This window comes from Furipterus horrens, unplaced genomic scaffold (assembly GCF_987537825.1).
Source record: "Furipterus horrens unplaced genomic scaffold, mFurHor1.1.pri manual_scaffold_8, whole genome shotgun sequence".
NCBI classification, from domain to species: domain Eukaryota; kingdom Metazoa; phylum Chordata; class Mammalia; order Chiroptera; family Furipteridae; genus Furipterus; species Furipterus horrens.
In genome coordinates, this window is record NW_028327178.1 from 77,989,424 (window position 1) to 78,016,178 (window position 26,755).

At 38.0% G+C, this 26,755-nt stretch overlaps 1 protein-coding gene across 1 annotated transcript in view; it reads right to left on the reverse strand.

The window, feature by feature from the left end:
- Nucleotides 1-26,755, reverse strand: part of SPTLC3 (serine palmitoyltransferase long chain base subunit 3) — a 147,761-nt gene that overhangs the window by 56,187 nt on the left and 64,819 nt on the right. Inside the window, exons 5-6 of the mRNA XM_090285212.1 lie at nucleotides 18,412-18,536; nucleotides 14,598-14,691 (exon numbers count right to left, since the gene is read on the reverse strand). Of these exons, the coding sequence (XP_090141338.1) occupies nucleotides 14,598-14,691; nucleotides 18,412-18,536 (219 nt within the window). The remainder of the gene's footprint in view (nucleotides 1-14,597; nucleotides 14,692-18,411; nucleotides 18,537-26,755) is intronic.

Below are 26,755 nucleotides of genomic sequence, written 5' to 3' on the forward strand. Positions count from 1 at the left end.
TGGTCTAGTTTCATTTTTGTGCATGTCCCTGTCCAGTTCTCCCAGCACCATTTGTTGAAGAGGCTATTTTCACTCCATTTTATGTTCCTTCCCCCTTTATCAAATATTAGTTGACCATAGAGACCTGGGTTTATTTCTGGGCTCTCTATTGTGTTACATTGATCTCTATGTCTGTTCTTATGCCAGTACCCGACTGTCTTGATCACAGTGGCCTTATAGACTGGTGCAGCCACTATGGAAAACAATATGGAATTTCCTCAAAAAGCTAAAAGTGGAACTTCGGTTTGATCCAGTAATTCCATTGCTAGGATTATACCCAAAGAATCCTGAAACACCAATTCAAAAGAACTTATGCACCCCTATGTTCATAGCAGCATTATTTACAATAGCCAAGTGCTGGAAATGCCTAAGTGCCCATCTGTAGATGAGTGGATCAAAAAACTGTGGTACATTTACACAGTGGAATACTATGTAGCAGAAAGAAAGAAGGAACTCCTGCCATTTGCGACAACCTGAATGAAACTGGAGAGTACTACGCTTAGTAAAATAAGCCAACAGTGAAAGACAAATACCATATGATGTCACCTAATACAGGAAACTAATGAACAACATAAACAAATGAGCAAAACCGAACCAGAGGCATATAAACAAGGGAGAGATGACAGGGTGGTGGGGGTAGAAAAAGGGTGGAAAGAAAGGGGAAAGGTCTAGTCTAGGAACTAGTATAAATGACCTATGGACACAGAAAATGAGGTGGGGCTAGACTGTGGGAAAGGGGGTGGGTTGGGGTGAGGGGGAGCAATGGGGGAAAAAGTGGGACAACTGTAATAGAAAAGTAATAAAAGAAAGAAAGGAGAGCTCCATGGGGAGAGGCTTTTGGTGGAACTTCACAAAACCCCTGGTATTCAGAACCTAGAATCCTTGAGCAGAGGGAAAATCAATCAGCCATTTTTTCACCTGTGGGGACAAACTCGCTGACCTCTTAGAATCAGAGAAACTAGACAGGGAAAGGGATAACTTCACTCAGCATGGGATTCTGGACCCATGTTAGTTAGCATCTGGTAGTTTGTAATTCTTACGGTCTTCCTGTATTATGCTATAGTGTGTGGGTCACAAACGTATAGGGTTCTGGATATTGTGGCTTATGATCTGCAGACCTTATAAGATCCTACTGTTCTAGCAAGCCACATACTAACATCTGCAAGGAATTTTTAAACACTGATGTTTATTAAAGCATTTAAGCTTGCATTATGTTAATTCTCATAATAGCTCTGAGAAGTAGGAAGAATGATTAGGTGTTTGTTTTTTTCTGATGAATAAACTAATGCCCAGAAAGTTTATAAAATCAACAACTACAATGACCTCCCTCAAAAACAAAGACAAAACCAAATTCCAAACCCAAACAAACCAATTTCTTGTTGATGTATGAAGATAACTCTGAAATACGAAAATTAAAAGAATAAATTTGATGCCATCATGGTGCACATACACAGAGCTATTGTACAATGTGGTTATAAACTTATAATGATACACTTATGGACTTGTAATCACCACAAATTTGAGCATGGACAATGCCTTAGATAGTATTCACCCCTAAGTCTGACTCACCAAGGCTTTTTCCTTTGGTTTGTGAAGGGCTGAGAGGATTAAGTTTTACTGGTGGGTGATGATCACAAAGCTATTAAAAATGAAAGCACTGAGACCACATACTGCTGCAGAGCTGATCCTGGTCCGTCACAGGCATGGCTATTGGATTACAGAATTACTAGGTACCCAGAATAATATGACTATGGGCCAAAAACTAGAATCAGGCTTAAGGGACAAGTATACTTTGAGAGCTTGTTATTCGGCCTGTTCTAAATTCAAAGCCTTTGGGATCTGGGAAGGCAACAGATAAGGTCCTGTGAAAAGATGACACAAGGAACCAAGACACAGTCTTCTAAGCAGAAAGGTTGGGTGTAGTTTTAAGAGTGTCTTCCAGAAGATAAGAACTGGATAATTGGCTTTGTCCTTACTTTGCTGTACAGGGATAACACTGTTTCTTCTGCCAAGGCTTCCTCCTTCCTCTTCTCTTAGGCTTTTGTTGAGACATGAGCAATTCCCTCACTGCCCATCTCTCAATGTCCTTTTTCCTCTCTGGACCCAGGGTCCATTGTCCTTGTTGGGATGAATGTCAACTTCCACTTTCCATACACCGCCCAGTGTGGTTGGTGCTTCACCCTTCATCATTCCAAGCTCCACAAACTCTACTCCTAGCTGCACATAGATACAACCTCTGGTTCTCTATTTCATATGCTGAATGCCAAAAATATTTTCATACTTGCATATGGTAAGCACTCAACAGCTACTGCTTAAATAAAATATGGTTGGATGATGAAGAAATGCTACTTGTTATTTTTTATAATTCCTTGGTCCCCATCTTTTCTCCCATCCCATTTGTTTCTTCAGGGATACCCAATTTCATCCTTCAATATTGAGCCCAAAGGTGAAATACTAAGTAATAGGTACTTTAATAACTATGGACAATAATAAAGAAATTATTTTTACTTTTGAGACTGCCCATTATTTAGCCTTTGGGGGAAAACAAGCCAGCTTTGGCAATCCAAGCAATGTATTTCTTAAAATCACATTTACAGATTCTTTTTTCCACGAAATCAACGAGGGCATTACCGATGTATTGAAAATTTAGTGCTTTAAATTTTGCAAGGCAGTTCAGGCAAATACTTTGTGATTCAGATTTCCTTGATGGCTTTGTAAATATGTGGGCAGGTTTTACGTGGCCTTTGGTAAGTCAAAGAAGCAGATGATCTTCTCAACTGGACTAAATTTGAGTGAGGCAGCTACTAGGGCAGGTCTGTGTACCTTGGGAGGGAGTGTCATACCCACAAATTCTGACCTTGGGGACATGAAATGAAGAAAGGGCAGAGCCTAAAGCATGGGCACAGTGTGTCCCATGCACTCAGACTCTGGGTCCAATGCAGTACTTAAGGCTTTAATCCTCAGGAAGGGGCCTGTAGAATTAGACAAAGTACTGAGATGAGATCCCTAAGTCAGTGGGTCAATGCAAGGAGAGATATGAAAGGTGAGATATGATTCAGGAAACAATATGGAAGCTCAGAGGTCAGTGCTGGGATCCTGAGTCTTAGGTAAAAGGTGTCAGCAAGGGCAACTGGAATGAATGCTGGCTGCATCTGCTGGACCCAGCTGTCCTGACTCACGGACATTGCATGGGAGATGGAGGCTACTAAGAATTGCCCACATCAGTTTACCATCAAGGGGGAGGAAGGGGGTGGAAGAGGCTGGGACAGGAGGTAAAGTGCATTGTGCTTAAAAATGGGAATTCTGGAGTCAGAGCTCCTTGGTTTAAATCCCAGCTCTGCCCCTTTCTAGCTCTGTGTTTCTAAGGACATCATCTTACCACTTTGTGCCTCAGTTTCTTCATCTATAAAAAGGGCATAATCATACCAGGTGCCTCCTTGTGTAGTTTTGAGGCTAAAATGAGTTAGTGCAAGTAAAAGGCTCATATAGCAAGAGTTCAATACTGTTAGTTATTGTTTAAATACATAGAGGCAATTGCTGTATTTATTAAAGTAAAGAACCTAGTTCAGGAGCCCAAGTCATACCTTGAGATCAAAAGGTCATGGATTATAAAGTAGTCTAAATAATGTTTATAGATCTGACCTTCTATTCAAATAGCTCTCATGAGCCCTTGTTGTACAGATGAGGTGGGTCTCAGAATTTTCCCACTAACACTTCACTCTTTGTTCTTCTTCCTCTTGGCCTTTAAATGCCTCTAGGCAGAGTCTTGGTTCTTCTTCTCCACTTTTTTTTTCTTCCCAAACCATTCCTAATTTCTGGCCTGCCCAGCCCACTGACCTCATGGCAACTCTCCTAGCTGAAAAGACTACTTCTCTCCAAGGCTAGTTCAAGAAGCCCTTTGTGGCTCACTTGAGGATGGAGACAGCCTACAACGTTGGTGTTTCCTGTGTGGTCCTGCACCAACGGCATTGGCGTCACCTGGAAACTTCTCAGAATTTCAGAAACTCAGGGCTCAACCCAGATCTACAGAGTCTGCATTTTAACAAGACCCCCAGTGACTCCTGTGTACATTAAAGTCTGAGAAACAACATTACTTTAGAATCTAGATCATGTGTATTTACCAGTAAAGTGAGCAGATTCAGGAGGAAAAAATTACTCAGTCTTGATATTCCCAAATGTCTAACAGAAGATGTTAACCTTTCCAGAGAGTCAAATCTTACCCAAGGGTTTGAGGTCCTGGCATGCTCAGGGTGTTAATACACTCAGCCCAGGGTTTGTGTTTACCAAAGCCAGAGAAGTGCCCCAAGGGGCTCTGGCCTATTTCCTCCAATACACTAAAATCCTAGAGGAAATCATCCTTGATCCCTAATTGGAGCTGACGCCTTAGTGTAGGGTGTGCAATGGCTGGAGTGTCTGTTTTGTGCCACCAAATGAGTCACAAAAGCAACTAAGGATTGGCTATTTCACTGAAGCTGCCCACAGTAGAAAATCCAAGGAAATATTCTCAGCACTGAGGGATTCAGAAGCCATACTTCAGCATTCTGGGTTGAAAATCGGGCTACTAACAGGATAAGCCATTACACAAGACTAATTTTTACAAGGACACGCAGCCCTCTGGGTCCTACATATGGCCTGGCAGTAGTCAGAATTAGCTAGTGGATAAGAAATTTAGCAAGTGCTGTTCATGCCCTGACTATATCCCTCAGCCCAACTCCTTATTGCAAACACCGGCCATTCTTAGTCCAAGAACTTTTTTTTCAGGCTGTGAAAGCAAACTAAGCCTGAGTAGGGACAGCTCTCAATCAACTACAAGTGTGAACTGGTGGCTAAATACCTCAGCTCCCTTACTCCTGAGGTAGGATAACACAGATATATCAAATCTACAAGGCTTCCAGAGTTCCCTAGTAGGATTGAGCTCCATTTGTGTATTGTGATAACTTGCTAGACAACATGCCCTTTACTGGCTGCCTTTCCTTTTCTGTCTCCATTCCCTGCTAATCTGCTGGTGTTTCCTGGGGTCACCTCCTGAATAAGTGGTTGGGAGAAATAAAACAAGGTGAGAGAAACAGACTTGGGTTTGAATTTTGACTTTCATCATTTGCCATCTGTATGACCTTGAGTGGGCCATTTAATCACTTTGATGATCGGTTTTCTCATAATAATGAAGAGAACTATGAATCCGAGTTTTTGTTAAAATTAAGTGAGCTGGTTATGTAAAGGGTTTAATGTATTTGCTGGCACCAGCGAATCCTGAATTAATGACAGTTATGATCTCAGTAATTGTTTACACTTGCTACCCAGGAGAGCTAATCCATGGCGATAAAGGACTGTGGTACACAATTTTGAATCTAGCACTGATAAAAAGGCACTTCTGAGTCCTTAGAGAGTAGCTTTTGGTTGTTCCAATTTTGCTCCCTTTCAGAACTTTTGTGGGAAATAAAGAAAGAGAAATGATGAATAGATTGGTCAAACCTATTTACAAAGGATTCAAAGTTTATTACGGTGGTCTGAATAGGTTTAAAGGCACCTTAGGTATATTTTTCCCATGCAGAATTTCAAAATTCAAGGGTTGAGAATTTTGATTAATTTAGAGTTGCTCTAAATAACAAAAGTTATTTGCTGGTACTGAACTATATGGAATAGAACTTCCTCTCTTTCAAAAGTCAGGAGAGTATCCTAAGGTGTAAGCAAATGATGCAAAGTGGATGAAAGTCCAGGGGAGCAGAACATGTAGAGTTGTATGAAACCCCATAATCCTGACATCTGCGAACCTTCTGGTTTAGGTAGTCATCCTCAAGAACACATCTCACAAGTTATTAACTCCTCTCTGGGCTGGTTGCCCGCCTCATACTCACACAGGAAGGCAACTTTACATCTCTGCAGATTCTTACAGAATCTCCACTTGCTCATTCCAATCTTCATGGATGCATATTGTGGATTAAAGCATCGTTATTTACTGAGGTATTTAATATTATCCTGGGACCAGCAGACTAGCAACTGATGCCATACATTTTGTAACTCAGTTTAATTCTTTCCCTCCCATATACCTTCTAAATCCCTAAGTTCTCAAATAACAAGTCTGGAGGTAAGGGCCCTGGCTCTCAAAAGTGGCTATTTTTGTGATGTAAATCAGCAGTAGAGAAAGCATGTTCATGGGTAAAAGTCCTATTGAGCATATTGGTGAGTGGAAACAGGCTTTGTGATTCTGAGGATGAAAGTGTATTAGTTTTCTATTGCTACTGTAAGAAATTAGCACAAACTTAGAGGCTGAGAAACAACACATTTATTTTAGAGACAGGGAAAGGGAGGGCAAAAGAGAGGGAGAGAAACATTGATGTGATGAGAGAGAAACATCAATTGTCTACCTTTTGTAGGCAGTCTGACTGGGGACTGAACCTGCAACCCAGGCATGTGCCCTGATTGGGATCAAACTGGTGACTCTTTGGTTTGTGGGGTGATGCCCAACCAACTGAGCCACACTGGCCAGGGCATCAACACAAATTTATTATCTTACAGTTCTGGAGGCCAGAAATCGGAAATGGGTCTTACTTGGCTAAAATCAAGATGTGGGCAGGGCTGCTTTCCTTTCTGGAAGCTCCAGAAGATAACCTGTTCCCTCGTTTTCTGCAACTTTTAGAGTCTTCTGGTGTTCCTTGGCTTGTGGCTTTTTTCTGTATTCAGAGCCAGCAATGGCCATTAAAGTCTTCCTCACACTGCATTTCTGACTCTCCTCTTCCCTTTTCCACTGGACCACACAGATAACTTCTTTATGATAAGGTTAGCAGAGTAGCAAACTTAATTCCCCTTTGCCCCATAATATATCTGAAGGTTCTGGGGATTAGGATGTGGACGTCTTTGGTGGGGGGTTATTTCACCTACCACTAAAGCAAAAGGGTAGCAGCAGCTTATATCTAATAGTTTCATGGATCATATGATGGACTTGTGACCCTTGCCACACACAGTGCTCTATTAGTTGGGAAGGCCAGCACTTATACAGACAGTTTCAGGCTTCACCACTAAGCAGCCGTATGATCCTGGACAAGGGGTTTAATATCTCTAAGTGTGAGTCTTCTCATTTATAAACTAATACCTACCTCATAGGGTTGTCCACAGAGTTAAATAAGTACATAAGAGAAAGCCATTAGCTCAGCATCTCGCAAAGACTACATTCTCAATAAGTGCTAGTTGCTGGTATAAAATAACCACAGCTAACATTCATTGTAAAAATATAGATAACAAGTATTATCTCTTTTCTGAGAGTACAAAGGGAGGGCATGAGGAATAAATTATTGAAAGCTTTAAGAGCTTTGTAAACCTGGAAGATAAAATTAAACTCTCAAATTATAATTTCAGCAAAGAACTAAGGATTTAAAACAATTTTATATGGAAATAATTTTAAACTTATAAGAATAAGAATACTACAAAGAACACATATATACCCTTTACCCAGATTAATCTATTAATACTTTTTACCATTTACTTTATCATCTCTCTCTCTCTCTCTCTCTCTCTCTGTCTGTCTGTCTGTCTGTCTATCTATCTATCTATCTATCCATCCATCCATCCATCCATCCATCTATCTCTGTGCATATATATGTGCATGTACATACATATACTCACATTTTTTTTTCTGAATTTGGACTAAATTGCATATACCATGGCCCTTACTCTTAAACACTTTAGTGTGTCTTCCCTAAGAATAAAGGCATTCTCTTACAAGACTCCAGCAGGGGTCAGAACAATTTTTCTGTACAAAGTCATATAGTAAGTAATATTTTAGGCTTTGTGGACTACATATGGTCTCTGTCACACATTCTTCTTTGTTCTTTATACAACACTTTAAAATACGGCTATTCAGGTCTCACAGGACATAGTTTGCCGTGGATTACAGTGTGGTCATTCCGTCGTCGTTGGCAGCCGTCCGTCTCGAGAGACGATGGTGTAGCTTCTTAAGAGTCTATCTGCACCGCCGAGAATGGTTGTGCAGTCCGACTCGGGAGTGACACTGTATCTGTCTCCTCCCGTGTTGAATCGACATCTTGCGATGATGCTGAAGCTACAGAGCCTGGGCAGGATAATATGGAGGGTCTGCTGTTGCCCATGCAGTAGACCCCCCCTCTCTTCGCAGCTGAAGGGTCCAAGGGAAAGACGGAGTCAATACAGCTTGGCTTCAGGTGCGCTGCAGGAGTTGCCGGTGTTGACTACAACGTCAAACCGCCTTAGGGACTCTGGCTCCGGATTTTCTGTCGGGGTTTACTCCCTTGGCCTTTCCCCTGAAGAGGTATGCTGCAAGGCAGCGGAGGTTTTTTGGAGTCAGAGTTTTCCTTCTCTGATGTACCCTGACTGGAAGATCGAACCAGCGACACTTAGCTCGCAGGCCGACGCTCAATCCACTGAGCTAAACCAGCCAGGGCAAGTGTGGTCATTCACTTCAGGATATTTAACATTGGTACACTACTCTTATCCAGTATTATCCAACCTACTGTCCATATTATAATGTTGTAAATTGACTCAGTAATGTCTTTTATAGTATTTCCCTGTCTTCTTTTGAAGCCAGTCTGGAATCAGGTATTATTCTTTAATCTGGACCATCTCCTCAGCCTTTCTGTGTATTTTATGGTATTAACATGTTTAGAGAATACATTCCTCTTTTATTTTAAAAAATAGAACATTCCTAATTTGGATTGTGTAATGATAAAATTTAACATTCTGATTGAAATACTATGTAAGTGATGTTGAGTCCTTTTCAGGGTATCACACATAAAAATACATAATGTTCTTCTGCCCCTCAGTGATGATGTTGATTTTTACCACTTGTCAGCATGCTGTCTGATTTCTCCTTGATATAGTTACTATGTTTTCCTTTGGGTATAATTTCACTGGAATTTTATCCTGAGGTTGGAATTGAAAGGACAAGATGTAAAATAGCTGCATAGGATGTCATGGGCTGGCCCTGGAATAGCAGGCTGAACTTTTCTATGTATGTGGCTGAACTGCATCAGTTTATTTAAATATTTAAAATAAAGTTGTTTTGTAGGGCTCTGCTTAAAATATCTTCCCAGTATATGATTTTGGCTAAATTATTTGTATTTTATATTGATGTTTGAACAAAAAGTGGAAAAAATCTGCACTGACATGTTCAAATTGTTGTTATCTACTCCATATATCCAGAGATAAGAGCAATATTTTTGATGACTATTTGTGGAACTGGAATGTGGGTGATGATTATCTCTTCTCTTCATATTTCAGCCTTAGCCAATAGGAAAAGAAGCACTTCAAGCCATCTCTTCCCCACTCCTCCCCACAAAAAAGGGGTTGCTAACATGGTGAGTTAGAGCATGACATTCTTTGGCCATGATGACCATGGGAAACTATGTCTCAGAAAGCAGCAGACAAACCTTATTTCACTTCCTGACCTTTGTGCTGCAGGCTCTCAAGTTTCTTATCCCTTGTAGACCAAGAATGGCTAGTCTTCCAACTTGTCTTATTCTGGCTTTTTTACTGGTAAGCAGGTGGCTAAAGTAGTTGGGTTGAAAAACTCAGGCTCTGCTGAGCCATTCATTTTAGAATAAGCTGTTCACTCTAGATTCAAAGAAGGAGGAAGTAGGAAGTAGGAAGTTACGCTTGGGTGTCTCAGCAATAGTGGCCAGAGAAGGTATATAATTTATCTATAGTTACGTAACAAATTATCCCCGAACTTAGAGATTTAAAACAACAGACACTTATTATCTTGAAGATTTTGCAGGTCAGGAATTTGGGAACCTTTGCTGGATATTCTGGCCTAAGAAACTTGTGAGGTTTCAGTCAAAATGCTGGCTGAGCTACAATCATTTGAAGGCTTGAAGTGAGGCCAGGAGATCATTCAAGATTTCCTGCTCCCATGGTTGTTGGCAGGAGGCCCTTTCTTCATAGGCTTCCTGAACATCCTCATAAGTGATCCAAGAAAAGAGAGGCAGAAGCCATAATATCTTTAAAACATAATCTTAAGAGTGACATATCCTCTTCTCTGCTGTATTCTTTTGATCACAAAAATGAATCCTGAGACAATGCAGCAGGGGACTATACAAGAGCATAAATACCAGGAGGTGGTGGATCATTGATGGCATCTTGGAAGATTGCTACCTAAAAGTCTTGAGCTGGAGGGTGGGGGTGCTTGGATAATAATTTAAAAAGGTTTCATTTAGTCTCCCAGTTGGGTATGTATACATGTATATAGGTCCATCTGTCTATCCTCTTTCTAGCTGACATCTAGCTATCTATAAGTATCAACATCATCATATATATGGACTCTCCAATACTACTGAATAATAGAATTTGAGCTGAATTTCAAATGACAACAAAGGCAGGAGAGAAGGTGTAACAGAACTATGGGGATAGTCAATCTTTATATTCCATAAGTAAATGGTCTTTTCCATATGTTGCTGCTTAAAGATCTAATTTAACTCAAAGCTTGTATGTCTAGTTTCATCTTCACTGAACATATGAGAGGGCTATCAAATACTTTGATCAAAGCCAGTTCACCCAGGGAATAGAATGGCATGAAGCCGACTGCCAAGCTTTCTTGCTTCTTGAAGTACATACATCTTAGCTTATTTATATCTCTTAGCAGCTCTACATTAACTAGCCAAAGCCTTATTTTTCAGGCTCATCTCCAGTATTTCAGCTCCATAGTCAGGTCACACTGGAATTATTGATGCTCTTTTCACACTCCAGCTTATTCTTCTGTTTGAAATATCCTTTCTCTCATTCCTGATTAGAATTCTCTTCATCTTTCAGAATCTAAGGCAAACTACTCATTTCATGCAATCCCCTAAGTAAAATGACCTCTGCATTCTTCTGAGTCGCTATAATGTTTTCTGTTGTTCCTTAGTGGTACCGGTGATGAAAATGATGAGGATAATAATTACAATAACCCAACAGGCACAAAAAATTCAGTAGATGCCATTACCAGGCATTGTGCGAGGTAAGCACTTTATATGCTTCCACCAACATATCAGGAATCAGGTATCATAATTATTCTTACTTTTGAAATAAGTAGATTGAGATCTAAGAAGATTAAGTACTTTTCCTAGGACAACATGCTAATAAGCTATAGAACAAGAACACAAATGCTTCAGTCAATACAGTATTCCCTCACTTATCGTGGGTATTACTTTCTAGACACCCCCGCAATAGGTGAAAATCTACAAAGTAGAAACCTTACATTTATTTTAGTATTTATGTATATTTTAAGGCTTTATAAACCTTTCCCACACATGTATAAACCTTTCCCAGTCTCTTATTAACCTTTCCCAATCCCTTATTAACCTTTTCCACACTTTTATAAACACTACTTATGTTCTTAAACATATTCTACACTCTTAAATCTACGTAACTTTAACAACATACGTATACAGTACCACAAAATCCCACGATATAGCAAAAAATCTACGATAAAATATAATATTAAAAAAATCCCATGATACAGTGAGGCCACAATAAGTGACCTGCAATATAGAGAGGGACTACTGTACCTATATTAGTTTAATACCAAATCAATGGTTTTACATTTATATATACTGCATGATCATCATATTTTTAGGAAAATTTACTTACAACGAAATATACAGATGTTAAGTGTACAATTCAATGAATTTTAATAAGATTGTAAGCAACACCCTTATTAAAATATCAAATATTTCTATCACAGAAGACAGTTTCTTTAAGCCTCTTCTCATTAATTTCCTCCTCCACAATAAGAGGCAAGCATTGTTATGATTTCTATTGTCATAGGTTAGTCTGCTTTTGAATTTACTATAAACATATTTATGCAGTACATACTATTTTGTGTCTACTTTATTTCATTGTAAAAGTGTTTCTTTAGAGTCATGCATGTTGTATGTATCAGTAGTTTATTCCTTTTTTTATAGAGTCATAGTCTACTGTATGAATAAAACAAAAACTTTTCCATTCTCATTGATAAATGTTTGCATTGTTTCCAGTTTAGGGCTATTATAGAGCTGCTATGAACATTCTGTACAAATCTTTTTGTTAACATATGCTTTCATTTCACTTGGAAATTCCAAGGTGTGGAATTTCTGGATCATAGTACACGAATATGCTTAACTTTATTAGACTTTGCCATAAAGTTTTCTTAAAAAGTTGTACTATTTTCCCTTCCAGCAATGGGAAGGAGTTCTAGTTGCTCCATATCTGTCAATATTTGGTGTTGTCATCTTTTTTTTAATTTTAGCTATTCTAGTATGTGCATTAGCCAGAACTTGTACTCTTAGCCTGATATCACCAGAGCTGTTTTTTTTTTTTTGCTTTAACTCCTAATACAGTTACTTTCACACATATATGTTTTTCCTACTAGATTGTAAGCTCTCACATAGTTAAGATATTACCTTATCATTTTTATAGTCCTCAAAAGGCTGAACACAGTGCCTAAATCAGAATAGGTGTTCAATGTGTGCTCAATAAATTTTGGCTTGGAAAACTCTCCAAATTTTTTTACCCCCTTTGTCAGCTTTGGACTGGAAATGTTAATAACACTAGCCATGGTGAGAGGAAGAATGAGGATAGTTAACATGCAATGTGTGTGTGATTGTATATCCCAGGATTCACTGGCAAGATCCAGTGTGAGCCTAAAAAAAGAGGTTAGAAAATAGGTTTATAGTCCTCCTTGTGCATCATAATCATATGAAAGTGCTCTAAAAAAATTCATCTGCCTTGACCCCAATGAAGATGTTTAAATTCTATTTGTCTGGAGGTGGGTCCTGTCATTGATCTTTCATAGATGATCCCTACTGTGTAACTAGGTTCATGAACCACTGCCCTTAGTAGAATGGAGTGAAGAAACAAAAGATTAATCTTCACCACGATCTGGTTTGTTCCTTATAGATCACAATTTGAATATGTCTGCTTCCAGGAATAAGATTATTATGTTTAACCATATCTATGGATGGAACTACAGTTGAATAATTATCAACTATTCTTTATCCTTCCCCAAGTAGATAAAACCTTTGATCACCAATTATCTGTCATGCCAAAGAATCAAAAGAATATAGCGTAATTGTGCTAATATCAAAGACATTTTATGTGGTCTCTAAATAAATTCACTTTTTGAACACCTGAAAGATGTTTACTCCAATCATGGATTCCCAACATTGTCAAAATAATTGAAGTCTATATGTGACAATCAATGGTAAATTAAATAGAACTAGAGGAATGTAACTTATCAGAGAACAGCCAAGATTGTTTGATGCAAAATTAATACATGGACAAAATTAAGACATATTTTGAATTAACATTGAGCTGGCTGTCATAATTGAGGTAGGTCTGAGAGACCTCAAGTCTGGTTGTCCCAGAGGGTCTGGTTCTGAACTCAATGCCAGAGTATTCATATTTACACAGCTGCTGAAGGTGGTTCAGTAAAGGCATAGCAAGACCTCACCTCATTCAGTTAGAGCAGGAGATTTTTTATTTGAAAAATTCTACAAGTTAGAAAGTAGATTCACTTTAGAACCATCCCATTCATTTGCTTTTCTTCCCATGTGACAACTGTACTTTGATTGAGATTTCTGTGAAGTGGACATAACAACTGGAACAATTCCTCCTCAGTTCTCTGTCACTTTTCTTCTCCTCACTTTAGTGTTTGTTACTCTTTTGAACCATTGTGGGTAATGCCTAGGAAGAGGAAAGGAAAATATAGAGAGGAATGGAAAGCAGGAGAAATCTGGTGAAAAGGAAGGGAGAGGAAACAAGACTGTGTATGTGTGTATGTGCACACACAGAAAAGAGAATTTCGATGATAGTAATGAAGAAATGGAATCAGAAAATTAACCAAGAGGACCCCTGTGCATCAGAAAATACAACACCCTTATTTTATATGAAAACTGAGTACAAGAATGATTTAAAGGATTTACATCAGGTGATGCAATAAGGCAGAGGCACAGCTGGACAATAGAACACAGGCGTCCCCCATCAACTTTTTAAAAAGTATTTCCTAATATTACCATGCTGTCCTGTCAAGTCTCTAAGAATAAGTACCTCTGCCTTTTCCTCATCACCCAACCATACAGCTCAGAGCCTGAAAGACCATTTTAATACACTTGAATAGACTGTTTGTGTGTGTGGTGTCTGAATATATGAAGGGTAGAGGTAATGAAAAGAAACATTATGCTAAGGAAGATCACTTTTTGCCTGACTATAGCATACAACTTAAGTTTTCAGATTTTCCCAAGGCAGAGTAATAGAAAAGGAGGAGTTATAAAACTTATGATAATTAAATGGTAGTCCTAAGAGATCAGTCATGTCTTCAGAGGACACATTACAAAACCACTAACAACACTGACACTAATGTGTTTGGGTTGCACTTAACAATCTTGAGTGTTTAATGTACTTTTGCCATTTGTTCTGGGTCAGCAGAGGTTAACAAGCCAGTAGTTAATGTAAACATAATTGTGTTTCACTAGGCTAAGCTCCCAGTTTGAAAAACAAGAATAAAGTTCCAACAGTCATTTTTACTTTCTTCTAGAAACAAGTGGTAAATGTTGGATAAATATACTGGTACTCACTGTTGTGTTTGAAGATCCTTATAGTTGCACCTGAGAGTCTGGCCCCGAGCACAAGAGATGCATGGTTTAACTCGTCACTTAAAATGAGACATCCCTGTTCAGAAAACAAGCACACAAAACACAAGTCAATAAATAAAATTAAGGAAAAATAACATGTGGGAGCCGGAAGATACTCAAGACTTGAACCACAGTTCTGCAAACCACTTCAATTTTAAAAGCCCAGCAGTTTACTCTGGTGTCTATATGAATAAAATACTATACAGCATTTAGCTGATGGAGATGGGGATTGTTTGAAGGGACTACACTTTTAGTCATTTGCATGTAATTTTCAGCAGAAAAGGTCATTTAAGATCTTGGTTAAGCACCAGCTATCGTCTAAAGAATTGATGTTTGACAGAAAAACTGATATCTTTTGGGTGGGTTGTGGACTTGCAGGGGCCCTTCAATCCCATGATGGATTATTTGAGACAGTTTTGGTGTATTCCTTCTGAAAGTCAGGGGTCTTTTCTACAGGAAAATTACAACTCTTGTTTTTTTATTCTTGTTCTTTTTTTTCCTTTTTGTTGAAGTTATTGGGGTGACACTGGTTAAAACAATTGTATAATTGTTTCAAGTGCATGGTCCCACAACCCATCATCTGTACACTGTATTGTGCATTCACCACTCCAAGTCAAGTCTCCTTCTCTCACCATTTATCTGCCCATACCCTCCTCCACCTTCCTCCACCTCCTTCCCCCTGGCAATCACCGTACTGTTATCCATGTCTATGAGTATTTCTTTTTTCATTTCTTTTTTTACTCAACCCCTCCAGCTCCCAACCCAGCTCCCCAATGTCCCCTGACAACAGTTGTCAGCCTGCTATTTATTAGTTTGTCTCTTTTTTGCTTATTTCATTTTTTTTATTCCATATATGAGTGGAATCATATAGTACTTGTCTTTCTCTGACTGGCTTATTTCAATTAGCATGATAATCTTCAGGTCCATCCATGCTGTAACAAAGGGTAAGATTTCCTTTTTTTTTTTTTTTTTTTTTAATGGCTGAGTAGCATTTTATTGTGTAAATACACCACAGCTTTTTTATCCACTCATCTACTTATGGACACTTGGGCTGCTTCCAAATCTTGGCTATGTAAATAACACTGCAATGAACATAGGGGTGCATACATTCTTTTGAATTAGTGTTTTGGATTCTTTTGAATAACTTTCCAGAAGTGGAATTACTGGTTCATAAGACCCTGATATCAAACTATACTACAAGGCCAAAGTAATCAAAATAGCATGGTACTGGCATAAAAACAGACATATAGCTCAATGAAACAGAATAGAGAGCCCAGAAATAAACCCATGCATTTACAATCAATTAATATTTGACAATGGAGGCAAAAATATACAATGGGTAAAGATAGATTATTTAATAAATGGTGTTGGGAAAAATTAGACCGATACGTGCATAAAAATGAAACTGGACTACATTCTTACACTATACACAAGAATAAACTAAAAAATGGATTAAAGACTTAAATGTTAGACTCAAAATCACAAAATCCCTAGAAGAAAACATAAGCAGTAAAATCTCAGACATTTCTTACATCAATATTTTTTTCTGATATATCTCCTCAGGAAAGGGAAAGCAAAGAAAAATAAACAAATGGGACTACATCAAACTAAAAAGGTTTTGCACAGCAAAGGAAACAACAAAATGAATGGGAAAACATATTTGCCAATGATTCATCTGATAAGGGATTAATATACAAAATTTATAAAGAACTTTAACTCAACATCAAAAAATTAAAACAATCCAATTAAAAAACAGGCAAAGGAGAGACCTAAGTAGACACTTCTCCAAAGAGGACATACTGATGGTCAATAGACATATGAAGAGATGCTCAATGTCACTAATCACTACAAGAATGCAAATTAAAACCACAATGAAACATCATCTCACACTTGTCACAATGGCTATCATCAATAAATCAACAAGTGTTGGTGAGAATGTGGAGTTACTGATTCTCATTCTTCACTGTATTGGCCTCCATGTAAAAAGAGCACCACTGCTTTACTGTTAAAAACGCTGCATTTGGAAAAGTATGAATGGCAATTCACTCTGAGACATGTGGAAAAGCACTATCTAATCTACTGCTAAGAAATTACAGCTTGTAAAATTATTTTTCATTTTTAATTAAAAATTTTAAGTTATGAAATTGTTCAACCATATCAAAAATGCAGACAAACTATGGCAGCCATCTGTCTTTCATGGCCACTCAAAATCTGTGAGTTCTTTCTTATATTTTGGAATTATAGCATGTTTTAAGTTTCTGAAGCAGGAGCCAGCAACATTCCCTTATTCTATACTCCGGATGTGTGAATATTTATTAGTTTTTTTTTGTGAACATTTGAGTTACTCATAAACCTCATAATACCTCTCCCTGAAGTTCTTCAGCATGTATTTATTATAAACAAGAATATTCTCCTACAAAATCACAAAGCAATGATCACACCCAAGAAATTAAACATTTATATAATGCTATCATTTAATATACAGTTCAAATTCATATTTCCCTAGCTGTTGTAATAATGTCTTAATGTCTTTTAATGATGTTTTATTTCCCTCTTTTTATTTCTAGTCAATTATTTTATTTACCAGCAGTATCCACTAGAGAGGAAAGATTAGGTAGAAATTCTAAATCCTATTCACTGCACAGACTGAGTCATCTGTAGTGCTTTTTATGTATAAAAACCAGCCCCTGTTAGTAGCCGCACATCATAAAAATATTGGTTCCAAATAACTTAGTCTATTTCTAATATTTATTTACTTACATAATTATTTTACAGTATTTTTTAAATTTAATTTTTATTTTATTTTTATTGTATTATTTCCTTCTATTTTAAAATGCATACTCCAATAAAAAACCATACATTATATTTTGTTGTCATGAGTCAGATTAAAACAACAACAACAACAACAACATAAATCTGGTTATGGCACTTGCTTTCACTTAAAGTGAACCAACCAACTCCTCATTTTTCCCAGGAAGAATTTCAAATACTTTAATGATTTATATGGCAAGACTTTTGCAGTTTGGCCTCTGCCTTCATTCTGGTCTCTTCTTCATCCATTACCCTATGTTCTAGTCCTTCCAAACCTGGGGCTTTACACATGCTGTTTTGTCTTCCTTGTTGTAAGCAAATAACTTACCTAGCTTAACAGTTAAGTAAAAGATTCAGTTCTTATGTCACCCACTTTGTACAGGTTTTCTCAAGAACAGTTTGGAGGCAAATTTTTGTCCTTCCCCATCTATATATATACCTTTTCTGTGGTAGTCATCCATTTTATTTGATGTGTTTGTTCTCTCACTAGAAGGTAAACTACATAAATTTGCAAGGCACAAGTCTTGTTCATCTTTATATGTCCTGTATCTTGCCTCACAACAGGATATAGTAGATTCTCAACCAGAGATTTATTAGAAGAAAGAATAAATGAATGCTACAAGCAAAATATTTTATTCAAATAAATGCTTAATAAGTTTTGGCTACATTACAGATGGTCACTTGAGAGCCTAAAAATTTAATTGGGTTTGTTAAACCTACATGGAAGATGAAATTTGACCAACATCTAGGCTGCAATTTGGTAACCAGAATATCATGATGAAGAGATTTTGTGGACTAAGATGGTACATTTATTTAAAAAGCTAGACATCTAATAGGCTTTTTCTCAGAAAAGGATCTTCTGAGCCATATCTCTAACAAAGGGCCTCTTCAGAGTTATAATTCTTAGGAATAATACAGCAGTAGACAATCATGTTAACAAACTTACCTTTCCAACTAATGCAGGAATATTCATTGAGTTAGTTGCAAAACCCATCCCAAAGACCATGGCTGCTTCTACATTCAGGAACTTAGCCACAAGATCCTCCAACTCTTTATGCTTATTCAAGGTTCCTGCACATGAGATAATAAGATAAATGAGTCTTCTCCTTCAACAAGTCCAAGGATGAAAACTCAAATCCCAGTACATACCCAACACCAAAATACAAAGATAAGAATGTGCATAGCAGGTATGCTTGCTATAGTTCCAATATAAAAACAACTCAAATGTCTACCTACTATAGAATAGATAAATGTATTGTGGGGATATTCATATAGTGGAATTCAACAAAGCAATGAGAAAGAACAAATTACTGCCCTAAACAACAACATAAAAAACTCTCACAAATCAGTGATTGAGTGAAAAAAGTCAGACACTTATATACTCATACAGGTTGTATGAGTCCATTTACATAAAATTTACAAATAAAACTAACCTATAGTGTTGGAAGTCAGGATGGTGCTTTCTTTTATTGGGAGTATGAGAAAAGGTTTAAGATTTTCTAATTGTTTTATTTCTAGATGTGGGTGCTAGTTTCACAGGTGTGTTGGCTTTGTGAAAATCCACTGAGCAGTATACTTATAATTGGCACCATTTTTTTTTCTATATAAATACCTTATAATGCAAGAAAAATTACAGAAAAATGCCACAATTTCTCTCTCCCTATACCCTACACCCCAGAAATAATTAATTAAAACCTCTCAAAGGTTCCCCACACTTAAATGCAATCAGATCCTATGACTTGCATGAATTCTAATAACTCTAGTTATAATTTATTGAACCTTTGAAATGTGCCAGATTTCAAAGCCCACTATTGAGGTTCTATCATTTAATCTTAATAGCCCAATAATGCAGGTATTATTACTTTACACCCCCTGGCTGGTTTGGCTCAGTGGATTGAGCGTCGGCCTGCGAGCTAAGTGTCGCTGATTCGATCTTCCAGTCAGGGCACATCAGAGAAGGAAAACTCTGACTCCAAAAAACCTCCGCTGCCTTGCAGCATACCTCTTCAGGGGAAAGGCTAAGGGAGTAAACCCCGACAGAAAATCCGGAGCCGGAGTCCCTAAGGCGGTTTGACGTTGTAGTCAACACCGGCAACTCCTGCGGCGCACCTGAAGCCAAGCTGTATTGACTCCGTCTTTCCCTTGGACCCTTCAGCTGCGAAGAGAGGGGGGGTCTGCTGCTTGGGCAACAGCAGACCCTCCATATTACCCTGCCCAGGCTCTGTAGCTTCAGCTTCACTGGAGAGGACACTCCAGCGTCATCGCAAGATGTCGATTCAACACGGGAGGAGACAGATACCGTGTCGCTCCCGAGTCGGACTGCACAACCATTCTCGGCAGTGCAGATAGACTCTTAAGAAGCTACACCATCGTCTCTCGAGACGGACGGCTGCCGACGACGACGATTACTTTACAGATAAGAAAGCTAAAGTGTAAAGAGGTCAAAGAAAAAAAGCAACAGAGATAATCTAGTACAACGGGTGGACTCCAAAGTTCACGTTTTTACCACTCTACTATCTTTTATATGCTTACTCTCTGACCCTTTTCTATACATAATCCCCTCATGCCTTACCTAGAGCAAACCTAGTGCTCCCATATTTTTCTGTTTACCACCACTATAACTTCTAGATTGGTAGTAATGTCCCATCTGATAGCCTCAAACTACATGTGGTTAGTGAAATAGAAAAACTGACTTTTAAGTCTTATTTAACTTAATTTAAATTTTAAAGCTGAAGCATTGTAAAATATTTTCCACTAAATTCAAACATTTTTATTAAAACTTTTTTATTATCAAAGATTTATTATGGAATAAAAATATGTTAGTAACCATAAATTGGAGGTGATAAGAGCTCTCCAAATTACCATGTTGTCCATATATTGACATTTGTTCTCACCCTCAAGTTTATTTATTCAATGGATCACTGAATAAAAGTATAAACACAAGCTGGGTGTATCTACTTGAGAGCTCTCAGTATTATTTCATGTGCCAAATACTGGGTTTATCACTATCAGTCAAATCAATAAAAGTCAGATTCAGGATAAAAGTACTGATACTATGTTTATAGATGATGTACTTCTGGATTTTATTGACATCAGCTGGCTAATACATTTAATTAGAACATATAGATAGATTTCTGGCCTTCATATTAACTCTGATTAATAGTAAAGCATGTGGGTGTTATTAACAATCTGGTTTCACAACCACCAATTCTTTCTGCATGGCGCCTGTGAGGTAGTCACTTTTTTTCCACATTGACTGTAGTCACTTTTTGTCCAGATTATCTTGTTTGTAGATTGTCTCTTAGTCTTGACCTAGGAGCAGGTTATTATTTATCATGGCAGCTGGCCAGCTGGCTCATCTGCCATCCTAGTTATGCTGTGATAATCAGCACACATCTCAGCCACTGTGCTTGAACTGGTGATTCCCGTTAAAACCAACATGAAAGCTTCTACCTAAAGAATTCTACCTTTCCGCTCATCAATCAAAAGCTCTTAGAATACCTTGCTTTCCTCCTTATTCCACTGTGTCCAGTCTGGTGGGGATTATAGGGCTACTATACCTCTTTAGGAGCTTTGTTTTTTTGTGTGTGAAACATTCAGAATAAGTGTGAAAAAAGCCACATGTGGTGCCTAAATTGGGTCTAGAACATACTTTATATTGCACATTGGCTACTGCTACTGGGTCAAGAGACCTTCCATCCTAATGAAATAGAAGAAAGAGCTTTTATCTTCCCACCTACCCAGGCCTTGATTTAAACAAACCATTTGCCATCTCTTGGTAAGTTAAAGCATTAGTGATAATTAGGATATGATATGAACACAAACCATAACTGACACATGGACATATATTATGAACTTTCCTGTCACAAATAATCCTTATAAGAGAAGAATTTTTAAGTAGAAAGTAGACCAAATGATGACCTCTACCTCACCTCTGGCACTATGCTCAATAAATTCATGTTTTTAGCCTACCTTTTCTACTTTACAATGTTTTATTTTGATGTAATTTCAGACCTACAGAAAATTTTCAACAATAGTACTGATAATCTATAGATACTCTTCACTCAGATTTCCTAATGTTATTATTTTACTAAATTTTCTTAAATATATCTCCTCCCTCTCTCCAAGTATACACATATATCATATATAAACGCACATACATATACATGTAATTTTTTCTAAACTACTTAGTATGTTACAATCACAATGTCCCATTTACCCTTAAATATTTCAGTATATAGTTCCTAACAAGAAATTATCTTATGTAATTATAATACTATTATTGATACAATAGTATTATCTATTGTATAGAACTAATTCAGATTTGATTTTCTCTCTTTTAAATCCCACCTGTAAAACAAAGCAGATAGAAGAAAGTAAAATGAAGCAACTTATAATATGTGTTCACTATGGTACCATGATTATTTAATTTAATCATCACACCTGCACAAACTCTGTAAAATAGTGACACTTGCCCTTATTTTATCAATGAGAAAATAAATACAGAAGTAATATCACTTGCCTAAAGGACACAGTTAATAAGTGCAGGCTACCCACTTAATGACATGTCAACCTACCATGCTAAATATTTCAAGATTTATCTGTTAAATGTCATATAACTTTTTGAGGATAGTTCTTCTATTATCCCAATTTTACAGATAAGGAAACAATGCTTGAGTGTTCACTTGCCCAAGTTTACACAGTTAGTGAGCCAAGAACCAAGATTTAGGTTCAGCATGTCTGACTCTAGAGAAGGAACTCTTCATCACTATCCCATGGCATTTTCCAAAGTCTGGCCTAAGGGGTCCTAAGCATCTGTATGTTTTTAAAGACTTATTGTTAAGAACATCAAAGGCCAAGAGGGGCTTCTGGGCAAGATGGCAGCATAGACAGACATGGCTAACCTCTTTGTCCAACCACATCAAAATTACAACTAAAATATAGAACAACCATTACTCAGAACCATGAGAAATCGAGTTGAATGGAAGTCTGAGAACTACAGAATTAAAGAAACCATATCCATCCAGTATGGTAGTAGGGGCACAGATGTGGAACAGGCTGCTCCCTCACCCATGTGTGGTGAATAAAAATTCAGGAGGGGTATCTTGGGAGTGAGGAGTCCCAGTCCCACACCAGGCCCCCCAGCCCAGGTTCCAATGCCAGGAAGATAAGTCCCCACAACTTCTGGCTGCGAAAACCAGTGGGGATTGAGTCGGTGGAAGAAATTCCCAGAGCCCCAAGCTGTTCCTTTTAAAGAACCCACACATGGACTCACCTACTCTGACTCCCTCCCTCTAAGCTCCAGCTCAAGGGTAGCAGCTTGAAAGGCATCAGTGGTATATAGGGAGAAACTGAAGAGTCTGGCATCAAGACGAGCAGAGGCCATTGTCTCTTCCCCCACAGAGCCGACAAGCTGGTACCATATCTGAGACTCTATCAACCTGGCTAATACTGCTTGGCCCACCTTGGAGATCCTCACAGCCTCCACCCCACCCAACTTATGGGCCCACCCAAGCTGCTTTTCCATATGAATGGCTGGTCTCAGCTCATACTTCACAATTTGATAAATCCTATGAAATAAGCAATAGCTGGCCTCAATGAGCTCCAGGCCTGGCACTAGCAGCAGCCAGCCTAGATTCCCAGCTTGGCTTTACCGGTGAATCTCCAAGCCTAGCACAATTAGCAGCCACCTTAGGTTGCTTTATAGCTCAAACAGGGTGGTCCCAGGAAAAACATGTGTGGGGGCTGACTTTGGCCCATACCATGTGGGAACTCCAGGGTTAGTGCACCCAGTGGACAGCTACAGACCACATCAGAGCACCACCACCCTGCTTCTGCACAGCTGATCCTCCACAAAGGGCAAAGGTTGGTGGTAAGTGTTCACAGCTAATCCTTGTAGCTGACTGCCCTGGGTAAATTCCTCTCATTGATCTGCCAACAGCAAGCAAGACTCAACTACAAGAGGAGGGTGTACTCAGCCAACACAAAGGGCACACCTTGAGTATGCAGTTTGGGTGATAGTAGAGGCTGTACCACTGGATTCCACAGGACAACTACTACATCAGGCCATACTACCAGGACATGAAATCAAAGCAGCTCTACCTAATACATAGAAACAAACACAGGGAGGCTGCCAAAATAAAGACACAAAGGAACATGGCCCAAATGAAGGAACAGATCAAAACTCCAGAAAAAGAACTAAACAATATGGAGATAAGCAATCTATTAGAATTAGAGTCCAAAACACTGGTTATAAGGATGCTCAGGGAACTTAGTGAGGACCTCAACAGCATAAAGAAGATCTATCAGAAATGAAGGATACACTAATTGAAATAAAAAACAATTTACATGGAAAAAACAATAATCAAATCAATGATATGGAACATAAACAAACAAAAAAAAAACCAATCAGAACAACAAGAAGAAAAAAAAATCCAAAAAAATGAAGATAGGATAAGCAGCCTCTGGAACAACTTAAAGAGGTCCAACATTTAATTGATAGGGGTGCCAGAAGGAGAAGAGGAAGAGCAAGAAATTGGAAATATATTTGAAAAAATAATGAAAGAAAACTTCCCTAATTTGGTGAAGAAAATAGACAAGTCCAGGAAGCACATAGGGTCCCAAACAAGGTGGATGCAAAGAGGCCCACTCCACAACACATCGTATGTAAAATGCCAAAGATGAAAGATAAAGGAGAATCTTAAAAGCACCAAGAGAAAAGAAGCTAGTTACCTACAGGGAGACCCCATAAGACTGTCAGTTGATTTCTCAAAAGAAACTTTGCAGACTAGAAGGGATTGGCAAGAAATATTCAAAGTTATGAGAAGCAGGGACCTACAGCCAAGATTGCTTTACCCAGCAAAGCTATCACTTAGAATCAATCAGAGGACAGATAAAGAGCTTCCCAGAAAAGAAAATACTAATGGAGCTCATCATCACCAAACCATTATTATATGAAATGTTAAAAGGATTTATTTAAGAAAAAGAAGATGAAAACTATGAATGATAAAATGGCAAAAAATACAAATCTATCAACAATTGAATCTAAAAGACAAACTAAGCAAACAAGAACAGAGACAGAACCATGGATATAGAGAGCCTTTTGATGGTTTCCAGATGGGAGGGGTGTGAGGGGGAATTGGTGAAGAGTTAAGGGGATTAAGAAGTACAGATAGGTAGTTACAGAATAGCCATAGGGGTGTGAAGTACAGTACAAGAAATGGAGTAGCCAAAGAACCTACACATGACCCATGGACATCAACAATGGTGGGGGCATTGCCTGAGGGAGTTGGGGGCGCTGGGTGGAGGTGCAGCACAGGGGGAAACATCAGGACAACTATAATAGTATAATCAATAAAATACAATTTAAAAAAAATGAAAAAGACATCATAGACAATTTGAAATAATAGCATGCATATTCTTCTTAAATAGTTTATTTTTCTGCTTTTTTTTTTTTAATAGGTAGCCAGGAACTATTTAGTTCTCTGTTTCTGGAGAGTTTCTTGATATAGTGCCTAAAGTGAAAATTGCTTCCTTCCTGTCTCTGGAGAAAGCTTACGCAAATTGAAGGGGTTACACTAAATGTACTCAAAAGAGTGAAATAAGGGTATCTGAGAAGCAGATAGGGTAAGAGACATTTGATCAGGACTGGGGTCAATGGATCCATGTGCATCTCTTGGTGGCAGCTACCTGGGGGAAGCTGTAGGATGCATAAGAGTAGCTTGAATGCTGGACACTGGGCTTTCTATCCATACCAGCCCTCAGCATGGGACAAAAATATCTGGACTGCTGGACCACAGGGATTGTGTTCACTGACACAGTGGGTCTCTCAACAGGGGACCAAAGACCAGGGAGATATCCCTGCTGTTTGGGAACTGCATAATACCCCAAGAATATTTGCTCTCTCTTTATGAATGGGAACCTCAACATGGACTGAAAATGGAACAGCTAGATTGGGGCTTAGAATTAACTTTAACTTATTTTTTAAAAAATGAACTTGAGCGCTTCTTGCACACCTGAGTTTGTAAACCACCCGGCCTTTTCATTTATTAGCTATGTGATTGGGAAAGTTACTGAGACTTTTTGGACTTTGGTATGCTTTTTTATAAAACATTGTTATATTAAACACAAGGGACCTTGTCAACACTCAGTTGTGATTTCATTATCTTTTCTCAATTTTACTTCCATGAAACAGCAGCGAATTAAATATGGACATGATATATTTTAAAATAGGTAAGTAATACCTGGTAGCATGGATTGAAATTAATTTATAGGCTCCTGTGTAGTCTTTATGTTCTCACTTTTTACTTGTAGATCTTATCCTGCTTCTTCTTGGCTTACTAAAATATACTCACAGTACACAGGGTGTCAAGCTGGTATAGAGTTCAAGAAAATATGAACAGATGTTTGCCCTGAAGCAGTAGGGAAGACACATGACATAGCTAGAAAAAAAGTAGAAGAAACCTTGATAAATTCCTTGACTCTGCAACTTGTATTCTTAATTCTACTAGTCTACACCTTTAAAAGAAAATAAAAAGGCTTGAGAGAAAAGCAATGAAATCTCACTAGTCAGATTTTACAATAATTTGGTCTGAGAGGAATTGGCATTGTTTATGAAGAAGGGTTTTGCTGTACAAATTAGGAAGGTAAAACTAACTGCGGTGGGATGTTTATAGCCTATTTAATGGAATCCACTGCTTTAAAATATGCTTATAGCATTGCTTTGCATAAAACTATGTTAATTAAAATTGATTTCTTTAAAGAAAGTAAGATCTCTACTTGGTAAGAGTTTCTCAGAAATTTCTCATTTTCATAAGAACTTGAAGGACACGAGCTAATATTCATTTGAAATAGGATTTAATTTCAACATTTTGCAAATTCAGGCTGTTCTCTTATTTAGTATTTCAGGTTATCAAGACTGCGTATTTCCTGTATCTAGCTACAAACATTTGAGAAAAAAAATAAAAAAAACACACATAAGAGCCTTGATGATTTGAATTAAATGATAGCAGAGAACTTGTCCAGAACATAGAGGGAGACAAACCATCTAATGATTAAGGACAATGTTTTCAAACTTTGAAAGACAAAAGATATTTCAGCAAATTTGCACATTACACATAATATGAAAATCAGAGCTGAAACTCAGGAACGGAAAAAAGAATTTCCTATTATATTCAGTTGCATTGATTCCTGAGTTATTGTGTCCTTTCTGATATTTTCGAGATGAAAATATTTGAAGACTGTCTCTTGAAATTGTAATTATAATTTGAAGGAATATTCTGACGCCGTTT